Raw genomic sequence first — 27,951 nt, 5'->3', positions numbered from 1 at the left:
TAGGCAACCTTGGCTCTTTTATGACTCATGGACTTCAACTCCCAGAATTCCTGAGCCAGCACGGCTCAGCTTGGAAACCTCTCCCTTTCCCCTCAGCGTGGCTGACTCAGGAATTCTGGGAGTTGAAGTCCACGAGTCATAAAAGAGCCAAGGTTGCCTACCCCTGGCCTAGGCTGCTTTATGACTTGTGGACTTCAACTCCCAGAATTCCTGAGCCAGCCACGCTGAGGGGAAAGGGAGAGGTTTCCAAGCTGAGCCATGGTGGCTCAGGAATTCTGGGAGTTGAAGTCCACGAATCATAAAAGAGCCAAGGTTGCCTAACCCTGCCCCAGGCTCACAGCGTGACGGTCTCCAAGGGGCTGGCCCATACCTGAAGCCCCCCTCATCCAGGTTCTACCATCCCTCACTTTTCGGTGGGAGCGAAGTCACAAATGTGACGGTGGACAGGATCTCCTGCCTTGGTCTTAAGTTCTGAGTCTGGGGGCTGAGAGGCCTGCTTCAAAGAGGGCCTTAAGGTGCAAGGGAGGGAGGACGTGTGCGTGTGTGCGTTTGTTTTCTTGGAATATATAAAAGTAAATTCATGTAAAATATAGATTTCAAGGAACAAAGGGACATACGCTTTTGAAATGAGCTGAAGTGTTGCCATCTGGAGCCACCCGCAACTCTTCGCAACGGGCGCCAGATGTGTGTAGGGATCTTGAATCCCACCACGGGGTGTGCAAAAGTGTAACAAAATGGGCGCCCAACCATTCCTTCACTCGAGGCTTGGAGGAGAGACGGGTTTTCCAACGTTATAGGCCACACCAGAGAGAGAGAGAGAGATTTTTGGATTTTCTTTTTTAAACCAAGACAATGTAAACTTTGATTCTTTTAAGGCAGCCGGTTCCGAAGCTGCGCACAAGCCCATTGTGAGCAAATGGGGTGACAGAGCACTTGTTTCAAATGGAGGAAAAAAATTTTTTAAATGGCATTATTGGATTCAAGTGACGTCAAAGGAGGTCTCCCCCTTTCTCACAAGCCAGGCGATCCCGGCCCGTTTAGAAAAACAAAGCACCCACGCCTCCAACTTCGGCCTGTTCTTTGACAAAGATCTCGAAGTATTGATAAATAATGGTGACCGCAAGCAGAATGCCGGTGCCGGAGCCGATGGCGCCAAGGAAATCAGCCAGGACCGACAGAGCGCCGATGCACAAACCTCCAAAGGCAGCTGCCGTCGGGATGTACCTAAATGGAAAAGAGAAACAAAACCTGCTTTAATTCAAATCTACTCACGTTTGTGTCATTGTGCCTAGTGCTAGAAGGGAGGAGGAGGACCGTGGGGTCCTTGGTGCTCTCTGAGCTTGGTGGGTTTCTTGCAGACATTTCATGACCCAACTAGGTAACATCATCAGTGTTAGAAGGGAGTTGGGTTTGTGGAGAGGAGGAGGTGGAGGACCGTGGGGTCCTTGGTGCTCTCTGAGCTTGGTGACTGCCTTGCAGACGTTTCATTACCCAACTAGGTGACATCATCAGTGCTAGAAGGGTGTGGAGGTGGTGGTGATAGACTGTGGGGTTCTTGGTGCTCTCTGAGCTTGGTGGGTTTCTTGCAGACATTTCATGACCCAACTAGGTAACATCATCAGTGTTAGAAGGGAGTTGGGTTTGTGGAGAGGAGGAGGTGGAGGACTGTGGGGTCCTTGGTGCTCTCTGAGCTTGGTGGGTTTCTTGCAGACATTTCATGACCCAACTAGGTAACATCATCAGTGTTAGAAGAGAATGGGGTTTGCAGAGTGGAGCAGGAGGAGGAGGTGGTGGTGGATGGTAAGGTTCTTAGTGATCTCTTAATAGTCTTGGTGGAGCAGTGGGCTAATGCCTCCTTAAGTAACACCAGTTGGGTTTGTGGAGAGGAGGTGGAGGACTGTGGGGTCCTTGGTGCTCTCTGAGCTTGGTGAATGTCTTGCAGACGTTTCATTACCCAACTAAGTGATATCATCAGTGCTAGAAGGGAGAGGGGCTTGCAGGAAAAGAGGAGGACTGTGGGGTCCTTGGTACTTTCTGAGCTTGGTTGTTTTCTTGCAGACGTTTCATTAACCATCTAGGTGACATCATCAGTGCTAGAAGGGAGAGGGGTTTGCAGGAAAAGAGGAAGAGGAAGAGGAGGCAGCGGCGAAGGTGGTGATAATATCATCAGTGCTAGATGTTACCTAGTTTGGGTCATGAAACGTCTGCAAGGAAACAAGCCAGCTCAGAGAGCACCGAGGGCCCCTCAAGTTGAAATATTTCGGATCTCCTTACCGGTTTAATTCATGAACCATGGATGTATCTCGGTGGCCTCTCATTACCATCTGCTGCTCTTTCAGTTGCTTGGCGACCTACAAAAATACCCAGGTGTCAAATGGATGCCAGGCTTGGCGTCCACAAGGGAGAATCCGGGGACCCAGGTGCCAGAGAGAGTAGAAGGGATGCGGGCAGGGGGTGGGGAGAAAGAGAGAGAGAGACAGAAAACCACCTACGTCTTTTGCAGACGATCCGGATACTTCAATCCACGTTTTCGAGAAAAAGGCACAAGAGCCCAGCATAAATATAATGTACACAATCACGTGGACCGGATCCTCGAAGATGGCCCCCATGGATTCCGGCGGGGAGAGGTAATAGCAGAGACCCCCGACCGGATAGGAGCGCGCTGGGCCACCCCCGCTAACGTCCTAGAACGGAGGAAATGAAAACGTGACCCCTCTCTTTGCAGACCCCCAAAGTAAAACGCTGCGACTTTGAAGGCGATACAGGTAAGTCCTCGACTTAGGACTACCACAGAGCCCAAACTTTACGCCGCTAAGCGAGGCGCTTGTTAAGTGATGTTTGCCCCATTTTACGACCCCTTTTGCCGTGGTCGTTTTGAACCAATGCCATCGTTCAGCGAACCACGCGGTCGGTAAGCGGATCCGGGTTCCTCCATTGACGTTTGCTTGTCAGGAGGTCCCAAAAGGGGATCGCGTGGATACTGTGACCGTCATAAATGTGAGTCAGTTACTAAAAGCCCAAATCCGGATCACGTGACCACAGGGATGCTGCAATGGTCGTGTGAAAACCGGTCCTAAGTCCACTTTTTTCTGTGTAACTGTTATAACTTCGAACGGCCACTAAACAAACTGTTGTAAGTTGAGGACTACCGTTTTTATTTGTCTTCCAGCTCATAGTGGCAGGGAGTCATTGGCTGGGTCCACACCTCACCCAGCCATCCTTGGCGTGGTTCGCTTTTTCAATTTGGCAATTTTGCCTCACTTTTAACTTTCTAACTTTAGTCAATAAACAGCATTCCAGTATATATTTTATTACAGATAATCCTCGACCGTTTGTTTAGTGACTGTTCAAAGTTACGGCAGACCTGAAAAAAAAAAGAAGTGACTTATGACCATTTTCCACACTTGTGACCGCTGCAGCATCCCCAGGGTAACATGATCAAAATTCGGACGCTCGGCCACTGACTCGTATTTATAACGGTCGCAGTGTCCCAGGATCATGTGATTCCCCTCTTGGGACCTTCTGACAAGCAAAAGTCAGTGGGGGAAGCCAGACTCACTTAACAACCGTGCTGCTAACTTAAAAACCTGCAGCGATCCACTTAACCACCGTGGCAAGAAAGGTGGTAAAATGGGGGAAATCCTCACTTAACAACTGTCTCCCTCAACCAACATAAGTCTTGGGTTCAACTGTGGTCGTAAGTCGAGGACTGCCTGTGTGGTAGAGGAAGAGCTGGATACTTACCGCCCATTGCCCAAGCAGGTTGACTAAAAAGTTGCCGCTGAACCGCACGGACAACATCTGGGAAATGACGTAGAGGTTGGAGACTAAAGCGGACTGAAGGATGATGGGGATGTTGGACGTATAAAAGAGCTTGATGGGGTAGCTGCTGTACTGACCCCGGTAGCGAGCAGACTTGATCGGGAGATCCACTCGGAATCCCTGCGGGGAGAGGAGCAAAGGTGACCGCCGGCTGGCAAAGCGGATCCCTCCCTCTTCCAAAGCTGCAGAAGCTGAGGTGGTCTTCAGGACTTGGGACCCGTTTGCTTGTTCTCCTGTTACCGTTAAGCGGGACGGAGCGCGGATGGTCCCGCAACTAAGCTGCAAACTTTTACCATCAAATGTAAGAACTAGAATCCAAGGGGGGGGGGGAGAAACACTGAAATCTTGAGTAGTTTTTATCTTTCCCCAGCCAGCTACCGTTCCCTCCTGAGGATCCAGGCAACTTAAGATTTCAGATGACCAATTTCTCCAGACCTTCCAGCTTCTTTTGGCTTCGTCCTATCTATATGCTCTCTAAGGAAGAGAGATCTCGTTGACTTTTTCCTCCCACCTGCCAGTTTGACCATGAACTATTTTATTTTTATTTATTTATTTTATTACATTTATATACCGCCCTTTCCCAAAGGACTCAGGGCGGTTTACAGGGTGATTAAAAAACCAAGATACAAAAGTTAAAAACAAATTTAAAAAAAAATTTATTTGTCCCTGCATAAATAAACTAGAAAGGCAACTAAGTCAGCACACATCCAAAGCTTCTGCTTCTCCCATCTTGATGCGATATTCTGTTACTCAAAGAAACACCAAGCGCATTTTGTGCAAAGGACCGCAGCTTAGTTCTGACAAAGGTGAAATAGTGACAGAAGGAAATATCTTTAGCTCAGGGTCGAACTGTGGGGTCCCTGGTGCTCTCTCAGCTTGCTGGTTTTCAAGCACTGCCTTTGAACTGGTGCATGGCCCATTCATGGTCTCTACGCTACAGTGCAAAAATAAAAAAAGCTTGCTTATAACTGGTGTTGCTCAGCTTAAACCTGAGTGATTCTTTTGAAGACAAGTTACAATCCATCTCATGCTTAATGTTAAAATATGTAAGTGCCTCAAAAAACTGCAGTGAATATTCAGAGGCTTGATCATCTGGAAAGAGTATTACGTGGGAGCGCTTCAATTTTATCTTTGCTAGAATATCTGAAGATAACATGAATTAAAGGAGGAAAGATTGGCTTGTTAAAAAAAAAAAGAAAGCTTGGTGGTTTTCTTGCAGAGATTTCACTGACCGAACTAAGTAACATCATCAGTGCTAAAAAAAGGAGGAGGGAGGAGGAGGAGGAGGAGGAGGATTTTCTTGCAGACATTTCACTACCCAACTAGGCGACATCATCAGTGCTAGCACCAAGCTCAGAAAACACCAAGCACTCCACAAAGCTAAAACTAGAAAGAATTTTCGAATTAGAAAAATCAGAATTAGAAAGAAACCAATTTATAGCCAGGAGTGTGAATTTGGGATCGCTCTTCCTAAAGGTGACCCCTCATTTCCACATCCGAGAAAATCTAAAGGGCATTCTCTGATTTTAGGCCGGCTGAAACTTTTCACTGCATTTCCTCTGGTTGTATAAAACACCAGTCTCTTCAGCCCCCCCCCACACACACACAGGTGCAGACGTCCCTTACCTGAAAGTATATGACTACAGCAAACACAAACACAGTTGCGATCAGATTCATCAGATTGGGCAGGTTCTGGCGGTAAAAGGCTTCCCGCAGAGCGCGGACTTTGTCGGTTCGCGTGGCCAAGAGGTGGAACAAGGCAATGACGGCGCCCTCAAATTCCGTACCTAGATGGACCCAAAACCACAAACCCAGGTCACTTTGGCATATGAGGGACAACAACTTTGGCGTAGGAGCACCGCGAAAGCAGCCGAACGGAACTCATGCAGGAGTCAAAGAAAAGGAGGAATTACAGGCAGTCCTCGACTTACAGCAGTTCACTTAATGACCGAAGTTACCACGGCACTGAAAGAAGTGACTTATGACTGTTTTTCACGCTTACGACCATTGCGGCATCCCCAGGGTCATGTGATCAACATTCGGACCCTTGGCAACTGATTCACATTTATGACGGTCGCAGTGTCCCGAGATCCCCTTTTGCGACCTTCCAACCGGCAAAGTCAATGGAGGAAGCCGGATTCGCTTAATAACTGGGCCACTAACTTAACAACTACAATGATTCGCTTAACGGTGGTGGCAAGAAAAGTTGCAAAACGGGGGCAAAACTCACCTAACAACTGTTTCGCTTAGCAACAGAAACGTGGTCGTAAGTCGAGGACTTGCCTGTAACAGGGTGCTGCAATTATTCAATGATACGAATGTGGTAGGCTTAAAACGAATTGTGCTAAGGTCTTACACCAGTGGTAGGCAAAACCTGGCTCTTTTATGACCCGTGGACTTCAACCCCCAGAATTCCTGAGCCAGCATGGCTCAGCTTGGAAACCTCTCCTTTTCCCCTCAGCGTGGCTGGCTCAGGAATTCTGGGAGTTGATGTCCACGAGTCATAAAGCGGCCTAGGCCTAAGCCAGGGGTAGGCAACCTTGGCTCTTTTAGGACTCGTGGACTTCAACTCCCAGAACTCCTGAGCCAGCCACGCTGAGGGAAAAGGGAGAGGTTTCCAAGCGGAGCCATGCTGGCTCAGGAATTATGGGAGTTGAAGTCCACGGGTCATAAAAGAGCCAAGGTTGCCTAGCCCTGTCTTACACAAACTCTCTTTTTCCGAGACTTATCAAGCAAAGTTCCGTGCAAGCCAAACACTCACGAGGCTGGACATGCATGCACTCTCTCCCAGGACATTGGACAAATAATCACGACGAGCACCGAGGTACAGAAAAGGGTGTCAAGACAGGGTCTCAGGAATATTTCATGGGGGAGGCCCTAACTCCGTCCCCAATTCCTCAGCCTCATCAAGAGGAGCCCTCTAATCAACAGGAAGGGCTCCCTCCCCTTCAGCAGAGTGATGGTTTACTTGGAGAATGGTCTATATGGGAATATAGTTGAGTGACGGGGCAACGGGCAGAGAAAAGACATCTCAGGTCTCAGAAGGAACAGGGGTGTAGAAGGGAACAACCCTGGTTCCCTGGAGAATAAAAGTGAGGGGGGGGGGGAAGAGATGTTAGGTGCTTTGAGATTTCCAAGATTTAAGAGTCCGACGAGTGCAGAGAAGAGCAAAAATAAATAAATAAAAATGATTAGGGGACTGGAGGCTAAAAGACATGATGAACCGTTGCGGAAATTGGCTATGGCTAATCTAGAGAAAAGAAGGACTAGGGGGGGACATGATAGCAGCATTCCAGTATCTAAAAGGTTGCCACAGAGAAGAGGGCGGGGGGACGGTCAACCTAGTCTCCAAAGCACCTGAAGGCAGGACAAGAAGCAAGGGATGAAGATCATTAAAGAGAGAAGCAACCTCGAACTAAAAAAAAAAAGAAATTTCCTGATAGTGAGAACAGTTAATCAGTGGAACGGCTTGCCTTCAGAAGTTGTGGGCGCTCCAACGCTGGAGGCTTTTGAGAAGAGATTGGAGAGCCATTTGTCTGATAAGGTCTCCTGCTTGAACAGAGGGTTGGACTAGAAGACCTCCAAGGTCCCTTCCAACTCTTGTTGTTCTATAAACCCTGATCAGTTAGTTGGTGGAATGGCTTGTCTCCAGAAGTTGTGGGTGCTCCATCACTGGAGGAAATGTCTATGGAGATCCTCAGCCACCCAGGTCATGGTTGTCCCGAAGGTGCTTTTTCAAGAGGCAACTGGACTTTCTTGTTTTTCTTTGAAGACGTTGCGCTTCTTCAGCTTCTTGGATGAGAAACTAGACGTCTTCAAAGGAAAACAAGAAATTTCAGTTGCCTCTTGAAAAAGCTCCATCGCTGGAGGTTTTCGAAAAGAGACTGGACAACCATTTTTCTGAAATGGTATAGGGCTGGGGTAGGGGCAACCTTGGCTCTTTTATGACTTGTGGACTTCAACTCCCAGAATTCCTGAGCCAGCCATGCTGAGGGAAAAGGGAGAGGTTTCCAAGCTGAGCCGTGCTGGCTCAGGAATTCTGGGAGTTGAAGTCCACGAGTCATAAAAGAGCCAAGGTTGCCTACACCTGGCCTAGGCCTAGGCCGCTTTATGACTTGTGGACTCCCAGAATTACTGAGTCAGCCATGCTGAGGGAAAAGGGAGGGGTTTCCAAGCTGAGCCACGCTGGCTGAGGAATTCTGGGAGTTGAAGTCCACAAGTCATAAAAGAGCCAAGGTTGCCTTCTCCTGGTATAGAGTCTCCTGCTGAAGCAGGGGGCTGGACTAGAAGTCCTCTAAGGTCCCTTCCAACTCTGTTGTTTTGTTCTGTCCAGGCTTGTAAGACTGTGCAATACAGTACAACACACATAGTGTTAATATTCAGGGTTCTGGTTTCTTATCTGGACTACCTTGAATGGCTGGCAATAGTCCTAGAACATTGGACATAATAAAGCGAAGGATGCCTTCGTTCTGTCAACAAGCGCAACGACAAAAGTGCACTGGCTCTCAGAAGTCTCGGAAACAAAATACACGAAGAGAAACGAACAAGGAGGCAGAAAAAAAAATGCGCTGCACAGAAGACGCAACGACAGGAAATATATCATAAATGAGAGAAAGAGAAACTCACTCAGAGAGAGGAAGGAGCCTTAGAATTTGGACAAGCTTATCCTGAAGTTTGTAAGGTAGCTACTGAGGTCAAGATGACCGATCTAGGCCCAATTAGCACCAGGTCCGCAGCTCCAGATTTTGAAAATAATCCTGATTTTGGGGCCCAATGCTTCAGCTACCTTAAATAAAGCCAACATTTCTATACAAGCAGTCTTCAACTTACAACGGTCCATTTTAGTGACTGTTCAAAGTCACTACGTCACTGAAAAAAGTGACTTATGACCATTTTTTGTGTGTGGCATATTCACAGTCATGTGATCAAAATTTGGACACTTGACAACTCGTATTTATGACGGTTGCAGGGTCCTGGGGTCACGTGATTCCCCCTTTTGCGACCTTCTGACCAGCAAAATCAATGGGGGAAGCCGGATTCGTTTAACAACCGTGTTACTAACTTAACAACTGCAGGGATTCACTTAACAACGGTGGCAAGAAAGGTCGTAAAATGGGGCAAATCTCACTTAGCAATAAATATTTTGGGCTCAGTTGTGGTCGTAAGTTGAGGGCTGCCTGTATGGTGAAGATTACGGACATGCTTCGGATCCACCATCTGAGACGATTCATCTACAGAAGGTTTTTGGCGATTGTGATGGCTGTTGAAGCAGTTATTGTCCACTGTGCCATGGTGTTTCCTTCTGGGATGACAGCAACATGACAAAGAGACCGACAAGATAAATTAAGGGGCATTTCCAGATTTCCTATCTGGATTCTTCAGGATTCTAGAGTGTGACATGATTTAAGGTTTCCAAAATTTTTGGGTTCACGCCATCCTTAAGTGTTTCAGTAAGAGGGTTTTTTCATGACACCCCTAAGTTTGTAGTTTGTGCAGTGTCTGACAGATGTTGAGTGTCGTGTGTTATCTGGTGGTACCCTGGGATATCCCGGTTTGGGAAGTTTCTGGAATGGGGAAAGCTCCTACACCCAAATCCACCTTGCCACCTTCTGCCCAGGTACAAAGTAAAGATGGCCAACGTGTTCTCCAGATCCCTGAATTTTTTTCCCCCAACACACAGTGATCTAGACCAGGTTTTTCAAACTTTTCCAGGCTGTGGACCTTGTTTGAGGAAAAACAAAAAGTCCTGGCATTCCTGATTCGAGAGACAAAACTTTAGTGATAGAAAATGAGTTGTGTCTGAGTGATCCCTGGTGGGATTTTTTTTGACCTTAGCTTCTCATGGAACCCTCTTGAGTTCTGCTGGAAGCATTGGATCCTCTGGAACAGTTTGTAGGGTCCTCTAGAAAGCAGTTTGAGGAGTCCTCTAGAAAACGATTTGTAGAGTACTCCAAAAGCAGTTTGTAGCGTTCTCTAGAACAATTTGTAGGGTCCTCTAGAACACGGATTGTAGGGCCCTCTAAATGGTTTGTAGAGTCCCCTAGAACACACTCTGTAGAGTCCTCTAGAACAGTTTGTAGGGTCCTCTAGAACACGGATTGTAGGGCCCTCTAAATGGTTTGTAGAGTCCCCTAGAACACACTCTGTAGAGTCCTCTAGAACAGTTTGTAGGGTTCTCTAAAGGCAGTTTGTAGGGTCCCCTAGAACAGAATTTGTAGGGTCCTCTAGAACACAGGGTAGGGTCCTCTAAACGCAGTTTGTCGAGTCCCCTAGAACAGAGTTTGTAGGGTCCTCTAGAACACAGTTTGAAAAACCCAATCTAGGGCTGCCTCTCCTGTCTGATTCTAGGCCACGGCTGCTCTCCACCAAGAGGCTGACAAAGCATGCAACTGATCAAGACATCAGCTGTGAGAAATGGTACTATACCTCTGCCAGTGTTAATGGTAGTAGGGCTAAAAGCCTTCCAAACAATGGTTTCACAGATGTTGGTGGCAATGAAGAGGGAAATGCCGGATCCCAAACCATAGCCTTTTTGCAGAAGCTCATCAAGCAGCAGGACTATCAAGCCAGCAACAAACAACTGTGGGGGGGAATTCCAAGAGGTCCATAACTCTGGGCTCAAACCCCCCCCCCCGCCTCCCTTCGTACTTTGCTCAGAAGTGAAGCATACTCGCCGTCTGTGCTGCAGTGGCTGGGGGCTTTACTTGCCTTGCTAACTTTTTTTTTGGGGGGGAGGGGTAGCTACCGGTACCAAAATCCTGTGGATGCCAATAGGCCAGGGGTGGGGAACCTTGGCTCTTTTATGACTTGAGGACTTCAACTCCCAGAATTCCTGAGCCAGCCATAGCCCTTAGCTGGGCTAAGAACCGAGAAAAGTCAAATCTTGACTTGACTTGAATACTTTACTTGGCCAAGTGAGATTGGACACACACAAGGAATTTGCCTCTTGGCTTATAGCAGGGGTCTTCAAACTTGGCCCTTTGATGACTTGTGGACTTCAACTCCCAGAATTCCTCAGCCAGGCATGCTGGCTGAGGAATTCTGGGAGTTGAAGTCCACAAGTCACCAAAGGGCCAAGTTTGAAGACTCCTGTTCTAACTGGATGGAGTTTTTGCTTTTGTGGAAAAGGAAGAAAGTGGTTCATTGATATTGCAGCACCAGGCAATGCACGAATGGAAGAGAAACAGCTACAAAAAAACAAAAATATATATATCATGGATTAGAGGACCTACAACAGGGGTCTTCAAACTTGGCCCTTTGATGACTTGTGGACGCTGGCTGAGGAATTCTGGGAGTTGAAGTCCACAAGTCATCAAAGGGCCAAGTTTGAAGACCCCTGGCTTGTAGCAATAGTCACAGGTTAGCAATAGGGACAGGTCTGATTTTGTTGTTTTTCTAAGGTTGTTTTTCTAAGGTTGTTTTTTTTACCGTTTCCCATCTTTATCTCCCATCTAAGCACTAGTCAGATCTGCTTGGCTTCTGAGAACAGAGCATATCAGCCAGCAGGCCAGATATTGATAGTCAGATCAATTCTGAAAAGGTGATTCTGAAAACCAACTTTTCTTAATTCTGGCAGTTCCTTGGGAAAATAAAAAAAAAATTTTGGGGTAGGGTGGGGTGGGGGGTGGCAAAACAACTTGTTAACTATCTCTCTTTTCTAAGCGCTTTTGTTTTTGGTGGAGATCTAATCCTATTTCTTCAGTAGCACATAACAAATCGTAAATTATAGCAGAGAGAATAATTTCAAGCTACTCTTAAGGATTCCCGTAACACATCGCCATAAACAAAATTCTGATGCGTTTCTAGGTTGAGTGAATATATATTCAAAGGTTAGGTTACTTAGAAACAATTTTTATGCCACTGGTCTTTCAGCTGATACCTTCCTTACAAGTGACTTCATAAAATTTAATTTTGTATGGCCCGCGGGAGAAAACCCAATTCATTCATTCAAAAGAACAACACGGTCCTTCCGTCGTTATACTGCAAATGACAAATTGGCAACCGTTTTACAGAGAAGATTCAGGCACAGAGGTAAAACTGAGCAACTGTGTTAAATCAAATTCGAATTCAGGAAACATGACGCATATTTGAAGATGATCTGATAAACTGACTTGCCTAGAAAGTATTTTGCGGAGCAACTGAAGGAGGAAAAAAAAAATCATTCACGTGCCTTTAATAGGACGAGCAAAGCCTTCGCCTAAATGTCAACCTTCCTCACTTCCTTCAGTCTCACCAACAAGGTCACATTTGATTTGGGTATTTCATTATTTTAAGGATTAAAAGGTTAAGATCGAGCATCCCAAAGCTTCTTTTATCAAGAAATTCAGAAAAGTAGAAACGTTAAGAGTGGAGGGAGACACACGACACCTTGGTTGGGTAGGAGAACTCGACCGAGTTGAAACTTTTTTTTTCTACTTTGAAACGTGACTGGCTAGAGAAGAACAGACAATTTAAGAATGGTGCCATCCGGAGTTTGGGATATACAGGTAGTCCTTGACTTACAACAGTTCGTTTAGTGACCGTTCAGAGCAGCGGTTTTCAAACTGGGGCCTTTTATGACTGGCGGACTTCAACTCCCAGAATTCCTCAGCCAGGTATGCTGGCTGAGGAATTCTGGGAGTTGAAGTCCGCCAGTCATAAAAGGGCCAAGTTTGAAGACCCCTGGTTTAGAGTTACAAAAGCACCCAAAAAAAGTGACATGACCATTTTTCACACTTACGACCGTTGCAGCATCCCCATGGTCACGTGACCAAAACTCAAAGAGGCTTGGCAACTGACTCATATTTATGACAGTCGCAGTGTCCCAGGGTCACGTGATCCCCTTTTGCGACCTTCTGACAAGCAAAGGCAATGAGGAAGCTAGATTTATTTAACGACCTTGTTACTAACTTAACAACAGCAGTGGTTCACTTAACAACGGTAGCAAGAAAGGTCATAAAATGGGACACTTAACAAGTGTTTCGCTTAGCAACAGAAATTCTGGGCTCAATTGTGGTCGTAAGTCGAGGACTGCCTGTATTCAGTTCTTGCCTAAGCGACTGTAAATAAGACAGGGAATCAATTTGGTGTTTTGATCGGCAAGGAAAGGGCAGAATTGTCCAGCGTTTGACACTGCACCATCTTGTTCAGATTTCTTCTGGAAGACGAGAGGCTTCCTGAGGAGATTTTAGTTGCAGGGGGTCTTCAAACTAGGCCCTTTGATGACTTGTGGACTTCAACTCCCAGAATTCCTCAGCCAGACTGCCTGGCTGAGGAATTCTGGGAGTTGAAGTCCACAAGTCATCAAAGGGCCTAATTTGAAGACCCCTGTTTTAGTGAACATGGGAAATTACAGGAGGCCGTTATCGCTTATCTTCGCCCGACACCCACACTGACAGAGAAGGTGTCCATCGCTGCATGAAACGACTTGAACTCATCGCGAAGAAAACAGAAGAACCCACAACGGCTTAGTTTCACTGAAGCTTTCTGCGATGAAGGAATGTCTCCAACCTTTGGCAACTTTACGACTTGTGGACTTCAACTCAGCCATGCTGGCTGAGGAATTCTGGGAGTTGAAGTCCACAAGTCGTAAAGTTGCCAAGGTTGGAGACTCCTGCCCTAAAGGATCAACAAGCCCTCAAAAAAATAGTTAAGCCTTCCATACAGAGAAGCGTGGTAGGCCTTGCAATATGTATCTGTCGCTTTCAAACTGTCTGATCTGCCACATATGGCATTAAACCCTCCCGGCCTCATCCCACGTAGACATTGGAAGCTGCGCAAACAAGGGCCAGCAATGAAAAAATTAGTGCTATTTATGTTATTTAAGAACATACCTGAATTATAATCAGAAGACAGATCCCCGCCCCCATCTCGGAAGGATCCCCATACATCCCCGTCATGACATATACGATAGCCTGCCCAATAGTAATAATCATTCCGAACACTGAAACAAGACAACAAACAATCATGTACACATAGAAGAGAATATCTGTAGCTCAAGGTTGGTCTGTGTGGAGTCCTTGGTGCTCTCTGAGCTTGGTGGTTTCCTTGCAGATGTTTCATGACCCAACTAGGTAACATTATCGGTGCTAGAAGGGAGTGGGGTTTGTGGAGAGGAGGAGGAGAAAGGGAGGAAGAGGAGGAGGAAGAGGATTGGAGGATCCTTGGTGCTCTTTGAGCTTGGTGGTTTCCTTGCAGATGTTTCATGACCCAATTAGGTAACATCATAAGTGCTAGAAGGGAGTGGGGTTTGTGGAGAGGAGGAGGAGGAAGAGGATTGGAGGATCCTTGGTGCTCTCTGAGCTTGGTGGTTTCCTTGCAGATGTTTCATGACCCAACTAGGTAACATCATCAGTGCTAGAAGGGAGTGGGGTTTGTGGAGTAAAGGAGGAGAAAGGGATGAGGTGGCGGTGGTGGTGGTGGAGGAGGTCCTTGGTGCTAAGTTTGGTGGGTTTCTTGCAGACATTTCATGACCCAACTAGGTAAATTCATGAGTGCTAGAAAGGAATGGAGTTTGCAGAGGAGAAGGAAGAGGATTGTGCGATCCATGGTGGTTTTCGTGCAGACATTTTATCACCCAACTAGATAAAATCATCAGTTCTAGAAGGGAGGGGGACTTGTGGAGTGGAGGAGGGGGAGGAAGAGGAGGGGGAGAAGGATGTCCTTAGTCCTCTCTGAGCTTGGTGGTTTTCTTGCAGATCTTTCAAGACCCAACTAGGTAACATCATCAGTGCTAGAAGAGAATGGGGTTTGCAGAGTGGAGCAGGAGGAGGAGGTGGTGGTGGATGGTAAGGTTCTTAGTGATCTCTTAATAGTCTTGGTGGAGCAGTGGGCTAATGCCTCCTTAAGTAACACCAGCTGCCTGCAATTAGTGCAGGTTCGCATCCCACCAGGCTCAAGGTTGACTCAGCCTTCCATCCTTCCGAGGTAGGTAAAATGAGGACCCAGATTGTTGGGGGCAATTAAGCTGACTTTGTAATAATGCCACTTGGGGTGTGTGTGAAAGCCCTAATAAGCAGGCATATACATAGAATGAAGGCTACTTCTAAGCTTGTAAGCCGCCCTGAGTCTTCGGAGAAGGGCGAGATATAAATGGAATTAAAATAAAAATAAATAAAAAAAATCTCTCAGCTTGGTGTTTTCGTGCAGACCTCTCATGACCCAACTAGGTAACATCTTCAGTGCTAGAAAGGAGTGGTTTTATATTGTATATAAACAGAGAGCAAACCCTTCTCCCTTCTAGCACTGAAGACGTCACACAGTTGGATCGTGAAACGTCTGCAAGGAAACCACCCAGCTCAGAGAGCACCAATCACACGCCCACCCCCACCCCTTGCTAAAACCATGCAGGCGTAAGCAGTTAACTGCTACATTTCCCAAGGGGGGCAAAAAAATGAAAGTTCTATTAAGGAACTGAAATTAATGCTCACACTTCTGAGCACCATTGAACAGGGCCCGGTCTTTCGGCGTATCGCCCACTTCAATGATTTTGGCTCCAGCCAGGAGTTGCATAATGAGGCCCGAAGTCACAATAGGGGAGATACCCAACTCCATTAAAGTGCCTGGAGAAGTAGAATGGAAGGAAGACCAAGAAGAAGAAAACAGATCTTTAACAGCGGTGTTCTGTGTGGAAAAATTCTTAATCGTGTCCTGAAACATCCCAAGGGGCCAATTCATCGTCTCGCTTTCCAATGATGCTGTTTCTACACCGGTGTTTCTCAACCTTGGGGATGTTAAGAGGTGTGGACTTCAAATCCCAGAATTCTCCAGGCTGGGGAATTCTGGGAATTGAAGTCCACACCTCTCAACGTTGCCAAGGTTCAGACAACACTGCTCTAGATTTTGGTTCTCCTTGCTCAAGACACACATTCATGGTTACTAGACTTGAAAGATCAAATTCCACGTATTTACAACAATTTTGGGGTAACTACAGTATGCATTTTCACACAGTCGCCATTTTTATTACCAAGCATCACCTTTTGTGAGCTGCAGGTCATTTTACTTGATGCCTAGAACGGCTTGGCCAGCGTAAACGGGAACGAGGCCGAGAGGGGAAGACAGATGGGTGGGACAGCCTGTGAGTACCTTATCAATGATTGATTGCAAATTGTAAAAAAAAAAAACACAAAAAAACCCCGGCTGCATTTGTTGAGACCTTCTGAGATGACTTGAAACCTTGCGAGGTGCGTGTTCCGGGCCATTCCAAAAGGTCTCAACCAACATGGAGACCTACAGCACAGGTGGCGGTTTACCTCTGCAACGTTGGAATGTTGTTTTCCGAATCGTAAAGTGTTAATTCTTATTTTTAGGCTCCACGCTACGCTTCCTGATTGTTTACTGTTTTGTGGAAGCTGCTCAGAGCCTCAGCAATGGGACAAGCTACAAATGCTAGTAATTAAACTTTTAAGTATGGCCCTTGGCTGAAAAATTTTGCCCTCCCATAACCTCAAATCGAAGGCAGGCACCAATACACTGGAGAACCGAAGGGCAAATGAGTGTTTCCCCGCCCCCCCCACCAGAGATCTAAGCTAGTTTCCTATCATATTTGGTAGGCAAAGGAGACGGTGGCAGATGAGAACAGGAGTCAAGCCCACCAACCTCTGTTCGATGCCAGGATGACTCTCATCCAGTAGAAGGGATCTGCCGAGTCCGAGGACATTATTCCGAATAACGGTATCTACAAGAGCCATAACAATATTAAGCATGAATAAAAACAGAAGACAAAAGGTAATTTTTCAGAAAGGTGCATACAAATACGGAATCATTTCAGACAAAAAAAGTCCACACAATTTCTGATGGAGACTGTTTAAGGGTGTGTAAGTCAGTCCTTTGCGCCAAAGGAGCCCAGAATTTCAGTCGTAATTCGTCTTTGGCATCCTTAAGGACTACCTGAATTGACCATACATGCACTCCCTTGAAGAGTCTCCATCCAAAATTGCAGACTCAATTTTACAACCACTTTCAACAGCAGCGTCTACGCAAATCACAGTGGTTAAGCAAACCGGGTGGTGGTTAAAACGGGTACGTTCTTCCCAGTGGGCATTTTTTGCTGGCAATCGTAATTTTGAACTGTCATTAAGCAACTGGATATATCTGTATTTTATTTACTTCCATGGTTCACGCGGTATCTGGCAACTGCTCAAAGACATGAGTGTTTGACATGCTATAATGTAGTAAGAACCTCCAGAACAGAGGTTCCAAAACGCTCTGAGATTTTTTTTAAAGCCCTACATTATTTTTAAATCAATGCCATAATCCTTTATACTGTTGACCCGGACATAGGGGACAGTAACAATCATGAATATGTGCACATGGCCCCCGCTATCTCTGGCCACTTGCAGAACCATGAATGCAAGGTCATAACAGGAAAAGCAAAGGAAACACCCAACATCCTAACCCACCGGGAACATATGGTGTCTTGGGGGAAACACCCCAAAGGGAACATTTTTAGCTACTTCTGCTTTCTCCCTTCTTATTTACAATGTACCAGACTTAAAGGGCAAAGTCTTTATCTTATGTGTGTCAGCTTTGCTGGGTGAATTGCTTATGTAATCAAAGAAGGTATAAAAATAAGGCTTTTCTGATATTTGGGGCTTTTTCTCTCTTTTAGAGAAGCCCGCCTTTGTTCAGCTGAATAAAAATGTAAAGCTTGAAGGCAACCTCTGGTTTCCTGTATTTTTTATCAAGCAAAACCTCAGAACCTGCACATCAATACAATAAGTGTAATAAAAATAAATACATCATAATGTCTTTTTTTTCAAGTTAGCGTTCATTACGAAGATTGTCAACAATGCCCAAATATCTGGAAGAGTCAGCGTCTCTTTCAGCTCACCAAAGTTAACGTGAATATTGCATTATGAGCCAGAGTTATGATTTCATTATTGAAAAACGTCTATATGCAATAAACTGTGCTAGCATTTCAGTGCGGCTTGCAAAAATGCAGGCAGTCCTCGAATTATGACCACAACTGAGCCCAATTTTTTTTCAGTTGCCAAGTGGGACATTTGTTAAGTGAGTTTTGCTAACTTTTACGACTTTTCTTGCCACGGCAGTGAAGCGAATCACAGCGCTTGTTAAATTAGTAACACGGCTGTTAAGAGGATCTGGCCTCCCCATTCGAGTTTGCTGGTCAGAAAGTCGCAAAAGGGGATCACGTGACCCTGGGACACTGCAGCCGTCGTAAATACGAGTCAGTTGCCAAGTGTATGAATGTTGACCACAGGGATGCTGTAACGGTTATAAAGGCGAAAAACAGTCACAAATCAACTGTTTCAGCGATGTCGTAACTTCAAACGGTCACTAAATTGACGGTTGTAAGTCGAGGACTACCTGCACGTCAACAGCAGCAAGCAGGAGACTCGGCCTAAACCATTTCAGACAAGGGATCGTCCAGTCTCTTGGAAACCTCCAGTGGTGGAGCTTTTTCAAGAGGCAACTGGACTTTCTTGTTTTTCCTCTGAAGATGTTTCGCTTCTCATCCACTCAGAGCTGAAGAAGCTTCTTGGATGAGGAGCGAAACGTCTTCAGAGATAAACAAAGACGGTCTAGTTGCCTCTTGGAAAAGCACCAACAGCAGAGAAGAAATACAGAATGCAAAAACTAACAGGACGTTCTTAATCTTAACGCACTTAGTCCTCCCTAAATTGGAAGAAGACGGGATGTGTCTTTCGACGTGAGGCCCAACTTCTTTTACCTTAAAAACAGCAGAAAGAACTATTATTTAAGGTCAAAGGGCTTCTGTAGCAGAATCTACAATCCTAAGGTAAAGGTAAAGGTTCCCCCGCACATGCGTGCTAGTCGTTTCCGACTCTAGGGGCCAGTGCTCATCTCCGTTTCAAAGCCGAAGAGCCAGCGCTTGTCCGAGGACGTCTCCGTGGTCATGTGGCCGGCACGACTAGACGCCAAAGGCGCACGGAACGCTGTTACCTTCCCACCGTAGTGGTCCCTATTTTTCTACTTGCATTTTTACATGCTTTCGAACTGCTAGGTTGGCAGAAGCTGGGACAAGTAACAGGCGCTCACTCTGTTACGCGGCACTCGGGATTCGACCCGCCAAACTGCCGACCTTCTGATCAACAGGCTCAGCGTCCTAACCCACTGAGCCGCCACGTCCCTCTACAATCCTACCGATTACCTAAAAGCATCGGTGGGCTGCTCTCACAGAAGGTGAACAAATAAAGAAGCTTGCCAGTAATGAAGTCAGTTCTTACCTGGCAGCATACTAAAAAAATGAAGAGGGTGATAGCTGTCCATAAAACCTTCTCTCTAAACTGAATCTGTAAAGCACAACGAACAAAACCACGTTAACCAACAGAGAATGTTTCGGAGAGCAAGATTAAAAAAAACAACAACCCATAACCCAATATTATAATATTAATAAAATAAACTTGTACTTAATTATATGGAATTATCAGATACAGCAGAGCTCTCCAACTTTTCCAGACTCGCAGCCCAGAGGGGAGAGCAGCTTCCAAATTACTGCGTGTGCACGCACGCACATCGGGCCACGCCCACTGGTGCAGCACTAGTGGCTGTTTGTGCATGTGCCATGCGCTAGCACCGTGCGCGGATGGCCACATCCCTCTGCACCGGCTAGCACCTGATAGCACCCACGTGCTAGTGACCCATTCACGCATGCGCAAATGGGATGCGCACCCTCCGCGCTAGCGGCCCTTCACGTATGCGCAAATGGGGCCCCCCACACCCCTGCGGGCTAGTGGCCTGTTCGTGCATGCGCCAACGGGGCGTGCACGCTCATCCCGCGCTAGCGTTCCCGCTCGCACTCATGCGCAAACAGGGCCATGGGCACTAGGGCGAGTGTGTGTGGGGCAATGCATGCGTCCGTGCCCTGGCCAGACATGTTCTGAACCAGCCTGCTACCGGCCTTGCAGAAAGGCAACCCCTGTACAAACGGCAGAGGCTGGAGAGCGTCTGAAGCTGGAAGGCGTCTGCCAAGATTTATTACACAAACAACAGAACAAGAAACAAAACACTGGAACTGTGATCCTCAAACGGAGCGGTTGCTTTCAGCAACCAGCCCTTCCCCAAACACTCCCTTTATTAGAGTTCAGGGCGTGGCCTCCCTGTGCCTCCTTCCGAGGAGTCCCACAGCCTTTCTCTGCTTGTTCCTGCTTGACTGCCTCCTGCGTCGGGCGTCCTTGAACAGGGCCAGCTGTGGGTCATCATCATCCGCACTGTCGGGCTTGCGCAGCTGAGAAGAGGGCCCTGGCTGGGGGCTCTGCGAAACCTCCAAGCCATCATCAGCAAGTTCGTCTTCAACACCCTCCTCCTCCCCCTCGTCTGAGTCATCCGAGACATCCGAGCCGGCTGCCGGACCCACAGGCTGGCCCTGAATCACAACAAGACATTTCTGTGGCCTGCTGGCCAAGAGCCCATGGCTCAGTACTGGGCCGCGGCCCATAGGTTGGGGACCCCTGAGATACAGTATAGAGAACAAGTAGGTTCAAAGAGTAAGACCTTTCATTACCCAACTAGGTACCGTCATCAGTGCTAGAAGAGAATGGGTTTTGCTCTCATTTGGGCTTGCTCATCCCTTTTGCACTGATGACCGTACCTTAGTTTGGTAATGAAACACCTGCAAGAATACAAGTTCAGAGAACGCCAAGGATTTCAAAAGAAAATATTAAGAGCTTCCCAGTCTTGCTGCTGGTTAAGTCTTCAGTCTATTTCCATGCATGACTAAAGGGAACTACTTCCTCCAGGGGGTCGTAATGGAGGCTTATTGAAATCCGATGCACACAGACTCGGAAATAAGTCCCAGCCAAATCAGCAGAATTTGCTTTCAGAGATAAACACAATGTACCTAAACGTCCATAATGTCATTTTGATCTCTGAAAATTGCAGATACTATGCAAATTTCCCCATGTCTCCTTTTTCACAAACTGATTTCCTAGAACAGGGGTAGGCCACCTTGGCTCTTTTATGACTCGTGGACTTCAACTCCCAGAATTCCTGAGCCAGCACGGCTCAGTTTGGAAACCTCTCTCTTTCCCCTCAGCCTGGCTGGCTCAGGAATTCTGGGAGTTGAAGTCCACCAGTCATAAAGCGGCCTAGGCTTAGGCCAGGGGTAGGCAACCTTGGCTCTTTTATGACTCGTGGACTTCAACTCCCAGAATTCCTGAGCCAGCCACGCTGAGGGGAAAGGGAGAGGTTTCCAAGATGAGCCGTGCTGGCTCAGGGATTCTGGGAGTTGAAGTCCACGAGTCACAAAAGAGCCAAGGTTGCCTACCCCTGGCCTAAGCCTAGGCCGCTTTATGACTTGTGGACTTCAACTCCCAGAATTCCTGAGCCAGCACGGCTCAGCTTGGAAACCTCTCTCTTTCCCCTCAGCATGGCTGGTTCAGGAATTCTGGGAGTTGAAGTCCACCAGTCATAAAGCGGCCTAGGCTTAGGCCAGGGGTAGGCAACCTTGGCTCTTTTATGACTCGTGGACTTCAACTCCCAGAATTCCTGAGCCAGCACGGCTCAGTTTGGAAACCTCTCTCTTTCCCCTCAGCATGGCTGGTTCAGGAATTCTGGGAGTTGAAGTCCACGAGTCATAAAAGAGCCAAGGTTGCCTACCCCTGTCCTAGAACTTTAGGCTTAAAATGCCTTCCCGTGAAAGTGGCAGGAGCAGAAACAAAAAGGCACTTACTTTCCTTTCAGGCTTCTGGATTTCGGGCAAAACAGCGCAGAAGGGCTTAATGAGTTCCAGAAATTTGACTGTTAAAGAAACAAAGACATACAAGCAACTTTACAGCGATAATAAAAAAATGAGAATAAAAGTATCGAACCTTAACTGCCTGCTAATATTTGTCTCGTTTTAACACCTAAGGCACGGAACAGAGCTGCGTCAAAATTGGGACATGATTTGGAAGAACGGTTTTAGATCTCACAGATAGTCCTCAACGTACGACCACAACGGAGCCCCAAATGTCTGTTGCTAAGCAAGGCAGTTGTTAAGATAGTTTTGCTACATTTTATGACCCTTCTTGCCACGGCTGTTAAGTGAACCACTGCAATTGTTAAGGTAGTCACACGGTTGTGGCTTCCCCGGTTGACTTTGCTTGCCAGAAGGTCGCAAAAGGGGATCACGTGACCCCGGGACACACCGCAACCGTCATACATGCCAATTGCAAAGCCTACAAGTCTTGATCACGTGACCGTGGGGATGCTGCAGTGATCATAAGTGTCATAACTCACTTTTTCCAGTGCCATTGTAACTTTGAACAGTCACTAAACATGTGGTTATAAGTTGAGGACCACTTGTAGACAGAACCCCTATATTTTCAAGCTTCTCAGCCTGACACAAAAAGAAGATGCGAAGATGTGATTAATATAGGTAGTCCTCAACGTATGACCACAATTGAGCCCCAAATTAATGTTGCTGAGCGAGAAATTTGTTAAGTGAGTTTTGTGCCATTTTATGACCCTTCTTGCCATAGTTGTTAAGCGAATCACTAGGGCTGTTAAGGTAGTAACACGGTTGTTAAATGAATTTGGCTTCCCGCTTGATTTTGCTTGGGACACATTACCCTGATATCAACTGGGAGACAAACTCTGCACCAAGTGGAAGATCAAACAGATTCCTGACAAACCTAGCAGACATCTTTCTCTCCCAAAAAGTAGAGAAGGGAACTAGGGGATTAGCCACATTGGATTTAATTCTCACTAACAGAGATGAAATGATAGTGTCGAAGCCACAGGAACCTTGGGGGGAAGTGATCATGCAATATTGGAATTCAACATTCTGGAAGCACAAGCAATAGAAAACAGCCAAACTAGAGTCTTCGACTTTAAAAGAGCTAATTTCAATAAACTTAGAGAGACCTTGGGAAGAATTCCATGGATGAGAATCCTAAAGGGGAAAACAACTCAAGCAGCTTGGGAAATTTTGAAAAGTGTGATAATAAAGGCCCAGTCTAGCACAATACTAACAAAGAAGAAAAATACGGTAACAGCTCTCAAAAGAAACCAGCATGGCTGCATAAAGAACTCTCTGATAAATTGAAAGATAAAAAGGACAAGTATAAGAAGTGGAAAGAGGGGCACATAACTAAGGCAGAATATCAGCAAATAGTCTGTGCCTGCAAAGATGAAGTGAGGGAAGCCAAGGCTCAAAATGAACTACGGTTTGCAACCAAAGTCAAAAATAACAAAAAAAGCTTCTTTCAACATATAAAAAACAAGAAAAAAGTTAAGGAAATGATTGGTCCATTAGTGGGGGAAAATGGCAAGAAGGTGACAAGCAACAGGGAGAAAGCAGAACTATTTAACTCGTTTTTTGCATCTGTGTCTTTACACAAAGGGAAAAAACAGTCCAACCTACCAAAACCAGTGCCATAAAAAACAGAATAGAAACGCAAGTTAAGATAGGCAAGAAAATGGTAAGTGAGCACCTGTCCAGCCTAGACGAGTTCAAATCACCAGGACCAGATGGATTACACCCCAAAGTTCTGAAGGAACTGGCAGACGTGATCTCAGAACCACTGAACTATATTTTTCAAAGATCCTGGAGCTCTGGGGAACTACCAGAGGACTGGAAGAGAGCTGATGTAGTTCCCATCTTCAAAAAAGGGGGAAAAATAGATCCAGGAAACTACAGACCTATCAGCCTGACCTCAATACCTGGAAAGATTCTGGAAAAGATAATCAAACAACAAATCAGCGAACGCCTTGATGCAAACAAAGTCATCACTAAAAGTCATCATGGGTTTGTCAAAAACAGATCATGCCAGACAAATCTCATTGCATTCTTTGACCAAGTGACAAAATTAGTGGACCAGAGGAATGCTGTAGGTATAATTTACTTGGACTTCAGTAAAGCATTTGATGAAGTAGATCACAACCTACTACTTGATAAGATAGAAAAATGTGGTTTAGATAGCATCACCACCAGATGGATTCATAGCTGGCTGACAGGCCGTACTCAGCGTGTGGTCCTCAATGGAACCGCATCTACATGGAAGGAAGTGTGTAGTGGGGTGCCCCAGGGCTCTGTTCTGGGCCCAGTGATCTTCAACATCTTCATCAACAATTTGGATGAGGGGATAGATGGGGAACTCATCAAATTTGCAAACGACACCAAGCTGGCAGGAATAGCCAATACTCCAGAAGATAGGCTTAAAATACAGGAGGATCTGGACAGACTCGAATACTGGGCCCTATCTAACAAAATGAAATTCAATGGTGAAAAAAGCAAGGTTCTACACTTAAGCAGGAAAAATCAAATGCACAGATATAGTATAGGTGGTACCTTGCTCAATAGTAGTAACTGTGAGAGGGATCTCGGAGTCCTAGTAGACAATCACTTCAATATGAGCCAGCAGTGTGCTGCAGCTGCCAAAAAAGCCAACACAGTGCTAGGCTGCATTAACAGAGGGATAGAATCAAGATCACGTGAAGTACTAATACCACTTTACAATGCCTTGGTAAGGCCACACTTGGAATACTGCATCCAGTTTTGGTCACCATGATGTAAAAAAGATGTCGAGACTCTAGAAAGGGTACAGAGAAGGGCAACAAAGATGATTGGGGGACTGGAGGCTAAAACATATAGGGAACGGTTGCTGGAATTGGATATGTTTAGTTTAACGAAGAGAAGGGTGAGGGGGTGACATGATAGCAGTCTTCCAATATCTCAGGGGCTGCCACAAAGAAGAGGGAGTCAAGCAACCTAGAACTAAGGAGAAACTTCCTGACAAGTTAGAACAAGTTAGGGCCTTCTCTGTGGGCGCTCCGGCTTTGTGGAATCAGCTGCCGGTTGAGCTCCGGATGGCACCGGATCTCCGCTCCTTCCGGCGCGGGTTAAAGACCCATTTATTTGAACAAGCTGGCCTGGCCTGATGGGGAATTACTTAGGGTTTTAATATTTATATATATATTTTATTGTTTTTATTGTGGGCAATAATTTAATTCTTTTTTAACTTTTGTACTTTTGTAGTTTTAAGATATGCCCTGTTCACCGCCCTGAGTCCTTCGGGAGAAGGGCGGTATAAAAATTTAATTAAAAAAATAAAAAAAAATTAACCAGTGGAATAACCTGCCTCCAGAAACGGTGAATGCTCTAATGCTGGAAGTTTTTAAGAGGAGACTGGACAGCCATTTGCCTGAAATGGTATAGGGTTTCCTGCCTGAGCAGGGGGTTGGACTAGATGACCTCCAAGGTCCCTTCCAACTTATTATTACTATTACTATTGTTCCTGTCACCCAAACAATTACATATAGCTGTATGGATTGTGATTCATGAAAGCTTATGAGCCAAAGTATGTTAGCCATACAGTAAGCAACAAATACTTAAATGCAATCTTATTGTTACGGTTATGAAAAAGCAGTTTTCCTAACCTTATTTCAGCTTTGGGGGAAAATGAAACAAACACAGACTGTTTTCTGTTAAGAATTGTGGGGCCCATCAAAGGCTGGAAATTAACACTCCTAGAATCCATGATTGTTGGTTGCAGTTTATTGTATTATAGTTAAATCCAGAAGACCCCATTTTACCTCCCAGTGCTGAACTGGCCTTCATAGACATGCATTTAACAAGCACCTATTCTCTCCAGATAGATCCTGCAACAAATTCACGTTTAAAAGCAGGTATATTTCCTAAGACCACTGGTGCAAGTACCAATCTGGGCCACCACTCGATTTGCATTTTACAATGAGTTGTGAAATCTATACAAGACACCTGACATATTTCTCACTGACAAAAAGTTCTCTCAAACTTGACACCTGGTACAGCCATGTTTACCGTGCCCAGAAACTGAGCCAATGAGAGCGCAGCTTGTACTTCCTTCATATTTTGCATTCCTCTAGGAGCCTAGCAACAGCACAGAAAGCAGCCTAGCAGCCTAACAACGTGCAGGTGTGAGTGGAGGGAAAGGCAAACAAGCAACAAGGTCTATTGCAGGGGTAGGCAACCTTGCCTCTTTTATGACTTGTGGACTTCGACTCCCAGAATTCCTGAGCCAGCTGTGCTGGCTCAGGAATTCTGGGAATTGAAGTCCACGAGTCATAAAAGAGCCAAGGTTGCCTACCCGTGGTCTATTGGGTTTTTGAGAACGGGTTTTTTGGAGGCAGTAACCTTAATATCGGGCCTGGGCGGGTTTGTAACAGCACCAATACAGGGGTGACAGTTTAAGTGCATCAGGAAGGAGGGAGGGAGGGGAAAGGAAGATGGAAGGGAGGAAGGAATAAAGGAGGGAACGAAGAAGATTGGAAAGGAGGAGGGTTGGCAAGAGGGAGGAGAAAGGAAGGAGGGAAGGAAGATTGGAAGGAAGGAAGGAGGAAGGGAGTGAGGAAGAAGGAAGAAAGAAGGTTGTAAATAAGGAAAGAGGGAGGAGAAAGGAAGGAGGGAGGGAGGGAAGATTGCAAGGAAGGAAGGAGGGAGGGAGGAAGAAGGAAGAAGGAAGGAAGAAAGATTGTAAATAAGGAAAGAGGGAGGAGAAAGGAAGGAGGGAGGGAGGGAAGATTGCAAGGAAGGAAGGAGGGAGGGAGGAAGGAAGAAGGAAGGAAGAAAGATTGCAAATAAGGAAAGAGGGAGGAGAAAGGAAGGAAGGAAAGGAGGGAGGAAGAAGGGAAGGAAGGAAGGAAGGTTGGAAAGGAGGGAAGGCAGGGGAGCGACTTCCTTTTTCCCCCAGCCCACCGGGCCCATGCCAGGGACTTGGGCAACCCCAAATCGTACTTTGGGGAGGGGGGGGTACCAAGCAGCCCTCCGACGAGGGTGTGTCTTGGGGGGGGCGGGGCAAATATCAGCAACACCCTTGCATGATGCCTGGGGTGGGGTGGGGGGGTGCCACTGGGGAGGGAAGGAGGGAGGGGGGCTTCAGCTTTGCAACCGCCTCCCCCCGTAAGCAACCCCCGGGTCCACCCCTGCAACGTCCCGTGGGTTCGCCCGCCCCACCCCGGAGAGAGCGGGGTCTTGCATGGGTGGGGGGGTGGGCTCCAGCCGGAAGAGACCCCCCCTCCAGCTGGGGCCATATCATAAGTAAGAACAACTATAGGGAGAAGGGGGCGACCCAATGCTGCGACCTCCGCCCAGCCCGGCCCCCTCCACTCACTCCCCATGCTGGCGGAGGTCGGAGCCGGCCGGGCTCGGCGCCTTCGGGCGGGCTGGCGGCTGCAGCGGCTCCCCTTCCCCGCCTCCTCCTCGCCGCTGCGGAGGATGCCGGCCTCCGCCCACGTGACCAGTGACGTCCTACGCGCCGCGACGAGCAGGGGAGGGTCGCGGCTCTCCGCTCCCGCTAGAGGAGGGCGGCTGGACCGAACCAACGCCGTCCAAGCGCGGGGGGGGGGTTGGTGGTGCGGCTGGACCGAACCAACGCCGTCCAAGCGCGGGGGGGGGTTGGTGGTGCGGCTGGACCGAACCAACGCCGTCCAAGCGCGGGGTGGTGGTGGTAGGGGACGGACGATTTATTTTAATCCCATATCCCGCCCTTCTCCGAAGACTCAGGGCGGCTTGCAATCTAAGAAGCACAAATCAATGTGCTTAGCAGTAGCCTTCATTCTATGAATATGCCTGCTTATTAGGGCTTTCGCCCCCCCCCCCCAAGCGGCATTATTACAAAGTCAGCTTAATTGCCCCCAACAATCTGGGTCCTCATTTTACCTACCTGGGAAGGATGGAAGGCTGAGTCAACCTTGAGCCTGGTGGGACTCGAACCTGCACTAATTGCAGGCAGCTGGTGTTACTTAAGGAGGCATTAGCCCAGTGCTCCACCAAGGCTCTATATCAGGGGTCTTCAAACTTGGCCCTTTTATGACTTGCGGACTTCAACTCCCAGAATTCCTCAGCCAGCATGGGGGAACTATGGCCCCTTCATGACTCGTGGACTTCAACTCCCAGAATTCCTCAGCCAGCGTGCCTAGCTGAGGAATTCTGGGAGTTGAAGTCCACAAGTCATAAGAGGGCTAAGTTTGAAGACCCCTGCTCTATATCTTATCAATGTGCGCACACACACACACACACACACACACCCTTTCCCGCTTTGGATGGGCGGTTTCCTCTGCCGGGGAAAGGCAGGGCGCGCGCCAGCCTTTCGGCCAGGAGGTAAGCGGGTTCCAGCTGGTCCTCGGTTTACAACGTTTCGTTTAGTGACCCGTTCAGAGTTACAAAGGGCGCGCAAGCCCTTTGCAAGCAGGCAAGCCCCTACCGGT

General features: G+C 47.0%; 1 protein-coding gene across 2 annotated transcripts; it reads right to left on the bottom strand.

Moving 5' to 3' along the window:
* Positions 1–224: 224 nt before the first annotated feature.
* On the bottom strand, positions 225–26,984 carry SEC61A2 (SEC61 translocon subunit alpha 2). 2 transcript variants are annotated; one of them, XM_081330842.1, is made up of 12 exons: positions 26,856–26,984; positions 21,455–21,522; positions 19,011–19,076; positions 16,399–16,477; positions 15,231–15,362; positions 13,635–13,744; positions 10,249–10,402; positions 5,449–5,609; positions 3,745–3,942; positions 2,493–2,684; positions 2,275–2,351; positions 225–1,224 (listed from the first exon to the last, which is right to left on the bottom strand). In XM_081330842.1, the coding sequence occupies exons 1-12, from the start codon at positions 26,860–26,862 to the stop codon at positions 1,038–1,040; spliced, it is 1,431 nt and encodes a 476-aa protein (XP_081186968.1). In that variant the 5' UTR covers positions 26,863–26,984; the 3' UTR covers positions 225–1,037. The 2 variants fall into 2 exon arrangements, with proteins under 2 accessions (XP_081186968.1, XP_081186969.1); XM_081330843.1 differs by lacking the exons at positions 10,249–10,402; positions 13,635–13,744.
* Between the last annotated feature and the right edge of the window lie 967 nt (positions 26,985–27,951).

Source organism: Vipera berus (genome assembly GCF_964194415.1).
Source record: "Vipera berus genome assembly, chromosome: 6".
Classification (NCBI taxonomy): Eukaryota; Metazoa; Chordata; class Lepidosauria; order Squamata; family Viperidae; genus Vipera; species Vipera berus.
Note: the sequence above shows the minus strand (reverse complement) of the source record. Positions and strands in the feature narration are given on the sequence as shown.

Coding starts and splice junctions, on each gene's coding strand:
- SEC61A2 (XM_081330842.1), bottom strand. Junction 15,363..16,398: donor CATCCTGGCATCGAACAGAG/GTTGGTGGGCTT, acceptor CTACTTCTCCAG/GCACTTTAATGGAGTTGGGT. Junction 5,610..10,248: donor TACCATTAACACTGGCAGAG/GTATAGTACCAT, acceptor GGGTCCATCTAG/GTACGGAATTTGAGGGCGCC.